The sequence below is a fragment of the Schistocerca cancellata genome, chromosome 3 (genome assembly GCF_023864275.1).
Source record: "Schistocerca cancellata isolate TAMUIC-IGC-003103 chromosome 3, iqSchCanc2.1, whole genome shotgun sequence".
Lineage (NCBI taxonomy): Eukaryota > Metazoa > Arthropoda > Insecta > Orthoptera > Acrididae > Schistocerca > Schistocerca cancellata.
In genome coordinates, this window is record NC_064628.1 from 575653066 (window position 1) to 575660781 (window position 7716).

Consider the following 7716-nt stretch of genomic DNA (forward strand, 5'->3'; position numbering starts at 1 on the left):
AACTTTTGATAATCTTCACTAGACTACACCCCTTGAAATTGTGAAGATAGCAGGAATAAAATACAGGATGCGAAAGGTTGATTACATCTTGTGCAGGAATCAGACAGCAGTTATAAAGATCAAAAGACATTAAAGTGAAGACAAAGTTGAGAAGGGAGTAAGACAAGGTTACCTATCCCATATGTTAACCTATGGATTGACAGAGCTATGAAGGAATTCACCAAGAAATTTGGGGGAAGAAATAAAAACTTTGCAGTTTGCTAATGGCATTTCAAGGGGTTTGGATGAGCAGTTAAACAGAATGGACAGTGTCTTGAAAAGAGATTGTAAGAAGAACACCAACAAAAGTAGAACAAGGGTTATGGTATGTAGTTTAATTAAATTAAGTGATACTGGGGGAATTAAATTAAGAAATAGACAGTAAAAATAATCAATTTTACTATTTGTCACAGAAACAACTAAAGATGGCTGAAGTAGAAAGGATGTAAACTACAGACTTTCTATGGACAGCTAAAGTATTTCTGAGAAAGAGTAATTTGTTAATACCAAATATAAATTTAAGTGCTAGAAAATCTTTCCTGCAGATATTTTTATGGGATGTAGCCTTGTATGAAGTGTATGTGGAAGATAAACAGTTGACGCAAGAAGAGACTATAGGATGCTTTAAAAATGTGTTGCTACAGAAGACAGCCTTTGGACTGAAGACTTCAACAAAATATCTACTATCCACATACTATTATTGTTAACTACAATAATTCTTTATTTCTGAATAAACCATATATTATATTACACTTAATATAGGAAGATAAATTGTATCCACCCAAATTCCTCCAGAGGTTTTCCTTTTTTTTGGGGGGGGGGGGGGGCAGGTACAAAACTTTTATTCGGTTCAACTTTATGTAATGTTGTCGATGCACTGGACATGGTTGCAGTATAGAGCAGACTTGCTGAAAGTCTACTGCCGTAACCAAGGTCACTTCATTCTGCATCATTGGTCAAAGCAGGAAATTACACTGAAGAACGATTTCTATGAACAGGTAACAGTATTTGCAGTGACTGACTGCAATGTGATAAAGTTCTAATAGCCACAGTTGTAAGTCTACTAAAATATTTTTAATATCTATTCAACATGTTCTTACCAACTGAACAAGAAATGTAATATATTCCTGATTAAAAATAATCTTGAGAAACTTAACTACATTGGCGAGTCATCACTGCTATTGATTTACAGCTCAATTTAGCAAATTTGGCGTCAGCACTACTATTTATTGTTTCTTGATGTAAGAACAGGTGGAATTATATATACAGTCAAGAGTTGTGCAGTGCTCCCAAATACTAACATTTGGTAGTTTACACTAGGTAGGCCTACATAATATGTACCAAAATAATTGATGGAGATTTGCACATTCTCTAATACTGCTTTCCTGAACTTACCTTGCAGTAAATATTTAAAGTGAAAAGTGTGTTACATATGGTACAGAGTCTGGGCTGTATTACAGAGCAATTTATTACAACCCTTTTTTGGCACTTGCTTCACCAACTGAGAACTGTCACTGTGGCTATACTACAAATTAATCTAACACCACAATCAAGATTTCAGGGGGGAGGGGAGGCATTAGTGAAATTGTGAGTAATCCAGAAAAATGATTAAATGCAACACTAGTACTGTAAATAGTTAATTACAAATCACATTAACCATTGCCATTTCCTTACAAACAATATTTAAGAATGAATTTAAGACATCTTCAGTATCATGTTTTTATAACACCAATACACACTGTATCTTGTCCATGCTATATGAACTTTCATATTCAATTTTACCAGCAGTGTGACAGCAAAAATCTCTCACGCATAGACCACTGCTTTTGTTCATTGCTGAACCAACAAACAATTCCAAAATCTTAAAAATGGCCCCGAAACTGCAACAGTGTACATCTGAAAGAGGTTGCAACCTCTTCAACAAACAATTTGTTAAGAAGATATTTGCAAGCAATAGCTTTGACAAAATGCAAGTGACAGCTACAGCAGCAGAGATGTCTGTACCAAGGGAAAGGGGTTATTCTTCATGATGGGGACAGGATTAGTAATCAAAGCTCAAGTTTCTATAATGGTACAACAAGGCGCATGTGAAAATTTCATTCATCAAAAAGAAAAATCTTTTTCGAAGTCATAATAAAAGAAACGGTGGGAAAAAACATCGTGTAAACATTTAAGTTTCGTCATAACAGTTTTAGTTCATTTATTCATTTACCAATATTGAAATATTTATCACAGCTTGGGACGTGTTTAAAGATACATAATAGGTTTTGAGCTTTACACTGATAACTTCTCAAATTAAATGCAATTGAAGCAGTCTTACAGCCCTATAGTACGTATACCAGTTCCTTTGTCTAACGGCTCCAATACAATGTGTACAACAAAACAAATGTCACCTCAAGTATCTCGGCGGTCACCATGAACACTTTTGAATACTACCGCATATAGAACAAATTAACTTTACTGTTTATGAAACGTAGCGAAACATTTTACAACTGTCGATTGACTGTTTAATGCTGCACAATGGTGTATTCATCTTCACTTTGATTGCTGGTCCAGGAACGCTGTCAATGAGCGAACACATTGCTCATAACATTTATGGAAGCCTTTATCGTCACTATCATAATACGGATCTCGAATTATTCTTTCTCCCTTTGGGTCAAAAGCACCTACGAGGTGTAACTGCGCTTTACTGCCTGCTGGTGCCTGATGTTTTAGGTTCTCCATGTTCTCGTCATCCATTCCAAATATATAATCAAACTGATTGAAGTCATCCTTTCGAATCTGCCTAACGGTATGTTTATAATCAATACCATTGGCCTCCAAAGTACTCCGAGCCCTTTTGTCCGGACCCTTACCCACATGCCAGGGCCCAATAGCAGCACTGTCAACAATCCATTTATCCGTAAGGCCCCTTTGCTTTAAAAGATTAAGAAACACAGCTTCTGCGATTGGTGATCTGCAAATATTCCCAAGACAAATAAAAAGTGCAGCTTTCTTTTCACTGCTCATTTTACGTGTTTCAATGTACAGTGTAACCGCAATTCCCGAACTAGCAAACACAATATGATATCACAACACTCGATCAAAGATGTTAAAATAAATTTTCTAACCAGAGTTGTTATATCTTCGACCATAGATACTAATAGACTGGGCAAGCAGTGCAGACTTGCGTCTAGGGGACGCCAAAGAATTGGCTTTGCTGATTGGCCACGTCGTGCAGCGGCTATACATCTGGCGTGGCTGCAACATAGAATCACGTGACTGTTGGCAGAACGTCGGCGGGAGTTCAAGGCAGCATTCTGATTCCTGATTTCACTCCCAGTATTTGTCAGTGGATTTCCTGCTAATTTCACCACATTAAATGTAGCTTAAGTAAACACAGCTCGAAGTGATAAATTATTGGTCGAAGTGTGATATCCACAGGCAAGCTAGCGAAATGAGGGATGCTCAACTACCGGACCTACCGATTGGCTCTACGAGCTGATTACTGTCGTCTGTATTGTCCGCCATATTCGAATTTGGCAAGAAGTTTCTCTCGGTCTGTACGGTGTATAGGATTATCGAAATGGTGATTTCTTGTTCCGCTTTCAATTGTACGAAGCGATGGAGTAAGGAATGTGACTTACCATTTCACAGGTAATAGGACTATCGATACAATACGATAAAAATACAGACTTAGTGCGTTTGCTAATTCGATGTTTTTGAACAGGTTTCCTCTAAAGCAGCCAGATCTGCTAAAGAAGTGGATTACTTCCGTGAAGCGGAAAGGTTTTAATCCTACGTCTTGCAGTTTTCTTTGCGGAAACCATTTCCGACTAGATGATTACGTAGTGAGCCCTGGAACGTGGAAGAAACGTCTCAAACCCGAAGCAGTGCCATCAGTTTTTGACTTTCCGACACATTTGATACCACCAAATAAACAGCCACGATGACATGTTGTTAGGATTTTGAGTGACAACGATGCTTACCCATTTGAGGTAGTTAATTAATTTCCTTGCTATGTGTGTGCTTTTTACTTTTCTGAATTTATTTCGTACGGATACAAATGGGCTACATAGGTGTTGAGCAATGTTGTAATACAGGTCCGTATTTTTGTTTCTGTCATGGAATATGTGCTCGATTTGCCCACTGTAGAAGCTACTGATAGCGTGGAGAATGTTGTCAATGAGAACGCTTCCGTGGAAAGCATGTCCCATTTATCCAATGCAGAAGCTGCGAATTGTGTCGAAAACGTTAGTATAAGGATGTTTTCACACCCCCAAAGTTTTCTTATAATATTTTTTCATCAAGCCTTGAGTTATTTCAATCATATATAACGAAATTATTTCTTTATTTCAGAGTGCAGTTGGTTCTTCATTAAGTGATTGTGGTGTACTGTCGAAAGTAGAAATGGAAGACAATGCAACCGAAACTTGCAATTTTATCTCAGACATTGTGCACGAATTAAAACGTAAACTGAAGTGCGTCCATGAAAAACTTTGAAGAAGAGAGAAGAAAGTGTTTTCCATGGATGACATCATAAGTTCATTGAAGGAGAAGGGGCATCTTCCTGAGAAGTTACATAACTTCCTCAATCATCAGGAAGGAACACATGTGGAATTAGTGTGCAATTTAGTGAACAACTCCCTCTTGTCAAAGGATAATAGAAAACAACAAAGGTGAAAATGTTTGCGATGACTGTGTACTTTTATTCACCAGCAGCATATGAATTATTGGAATTTGCGCAGCTGAATAAGTATTAAGGAGAAAAAAGGACATCTTACTAATAACTATATTTGCACATTCAAGAACAAACAAAATTACAGCGAACACAACAGAATAATTAGCGCACACAAAGAGTGTCAGACAATGTCAAAAAGGTCTATTTTACACAGTGCACTTTGCGCCGTCACACACGAAATATATTGTTCACACAATTCCAACACCCCTCCTTGAACTTATATTTTGTGTGTTGCTTCCACAAGATAAACCAAATAGTCCCACAATCTTCTCAAACTTCTCCCTTTCCAAGGGTTTGGTCAGAAGGTCAGCTAACATGTCTTCTGTACGCAGATAGTCCACGGCAATGTTCTGTCGCTCTACGTGGTCCCGAATGAAATGGTGCCGTGTATCAATATGCTTTGTCCTAGCACTAGTAACATCATTTTTAGCTAGGTTTATGGCTCCCTTATTGTCACAGAAGATGGTTGTAGGTTCCTCAATTAAATTGGGTTCTATTTCACTTATTAATGTTCGTAGCCATAATGCTTCCTGTGTGGTGTAAGATAGTGCCATATACTTGGCCTCTACGGTGCTCAATGCAACAGTTTTTTGCTTTTGACAGGACCATGATGTGAGGCCCCCCATTAATTTAAAACAGCAGCCAGTGGTGGAGTATCTGTCCCCCAATTCACTCCCCCAGTCCGCATCGCTATATCCCTCTAGTTTTGCGTTACCATCTCTATGATATTTTAACTCATAGTTTGAGGTTCCTCTTAGGTATCGGAATATCCTCAATACAGCTTTCCAGTGCTTTTCCTTTGGGTCTCTGCAATATCTGCTCATTGCATTGGTGGCAAAAGCAATGTCGGGTCGTGACGTTTGAGACAAATATAACAGACACCCTACTGCTTCTAAATAAGGAACATTCTTGTCACATTCCACATCAGTCTCATTTACATTTAACTTCACTCCTACTTCCATTGGAGTACTTATGGGTTTGCAATCACTCATGCCAAATTTCTTTAATATTTTTTCCATGTATGATGATTGACTTATGCTCAATTCTTGTCTTTCTTCATCCTTAGTAATCTGCATACCTAAATAACGTTTGACTTCTCCCAAATCATGCACCTTAAACTTGGTTTGCAGCTGTTTCTTGAAAGTTCTCAATTTGCCTTCACTTTCAGTCAGGATAAAGAAATCGTCCACCCATATCGCCATTATTATTATTTCTTCTTTTCTCCCTTTATAGTAAATGCTGGGATCTGCCTTGGATTGCTTCATATTCATATTTATTAGAGTTTCATGTAGACATCGATTCCAGCAACGTCCACTTTGTTTAAGTCCATAAATACTTTTTCTCAAACGCCAAATCTTTTTACTTTCTGACCTGGTTTTTATGGCTTCCCTTGGTGGAATGACATATATCTCCTCCTCCAATTTCCCATGTAAATATGCCGTTTTAACATCCATATGATGAATTATTAAATTTCGTTTTACTGCCAAGGCTAAAAGATATCTCAATGATGCATACTTGACTACTGGTGAAAACGTTTCTTCGTAATCTACCCCTTGTTTTTGTGAATATCCTTTTACCACAAGTCTTGCTTTGTATTTTGGTGATGAGCTTTCAGGGTTCTTCAAATTGAATACCCATCTTGCCTGCAGTGGTTTCTTATCTCCTGGCATATCTACCCATTCAAAGGTTTCGTTCTGATATAAAGATTCTAATTCTCTCTTCATCGCTTCTTTCCATTCTTGAGAGTTTGGGCCACTCATTGCTTCTTCTGCTGTTCTTGGCTCATCATTAAAAGACTGTGCTGTATACATCTCAAAATCCCGATATTCCTTCGATTTTGGTACACGAGCAAGAACGCCTTACATTGTTTTCTTCATTTTTTTCATCCTCTAACTCATTGTCATCATAAATTGTTTCCATTTGTCCTTGGCTGTCGTCTTCCTCTTCTTCACTTCCTATTTCCTCACACAAGGTTTCACCTTCTGAACTAGGTGCAGTTGACTTAGTGGTTTTGCTCTCTTTTGAGTCCTTTCTATTTTCAAAGAATATTACATCTCTACTTGTGACAATCTTTTTAGTCAATGGATCCATTAATCGGTAGCCCTTTGAATTTTCACAATAGCCTACAAAAATATACTTTTTAGCTTTCGGATCCCATTTTCCTCTTAGCTGTTTTGGAATATGTGCCATTGCATCACACCCAGAAACCCTTATATTGCTTAGATCAAGTTTCTTTTCTACCCATATCTCATAAGGGGTTCTATTCTTTAATGCTTTTGTAGGTGATCTATTGTTCATATATACAGCTGTTGACACTGCCTCTGCCCAAAAATCTTTGGATAATTCTGCGTCAGTCGTCATGCACCTTGTTTTCTCAAGAATGGTCCTATTGGCCCTCTCAGCAACCCCATTTTGAGATGGGCTGTACCTTATGGTAGTTTGATGCCTGATTCCGTTTGCTGCCAGAAGTTTCTTCAATTTCTGGTTAATATATTCTCTCCCATTATCAGACCTGATGATCTTGATCTTCTTTCCTGTCCATCTTTCAACCATATTGCAATATTCCTCAAAGATATCTCTCACTTGGTCTTTAGAACTAAGAAAATAAACATGAGTATATCGTGAGTAATCATCAATAAATGTAAGAAAATAATTACTCCAGCCTATGGATTCACACTCCATCGGGCCACATACATCTGTGTGGATTAACTGTAAGACTTCTGTGGATTTACTCTTACTAGTCTTGAAGGGTAACCTTGCTTGTTTTCCCTTTATACATGTCTCACAAGGATCCTTGGACACACTAAAATTCTGTATTCCCTTTACCATATCCTTTATTATAGACATACTCTTTCTATTTAGATGTCCAAGCCTCCGGTGCCATAAAAAACCCTCTGCTGAATATACTGAATCACTAACATTTTTATGTTTACTGTCAATGGTATCCAACCTAAAAA

General features: G+C 37.7%; 1 protein-coding gene across 1 annotated transcript; it reads right to left on the reverse strand.

Moving 5' to 3' along the window:
- Nucleotides 1-2221: 2221 nt before the first annotated feature.
- LOC126176816 (low molecular weight phosphotyrosine protein phosphatase 1-like) lies at nucleotides 2222-3158 on the reverse strand. Its single transcript, XM_049923998.1, has one exon. The coding sequence runs from the start codon at nucleotides 3046-3048 to the stop codon at nucleotides 2575-2577; it is 474 nt and encodes a 157-aa protein (XP_049779955.1). The 5' UTR covers nucleotides 3049-3158; the 3' UTR covers nucleotides 2222-2574.
- Nucleotides 3159-7716: the final 4558 nt, after the last annotated feature.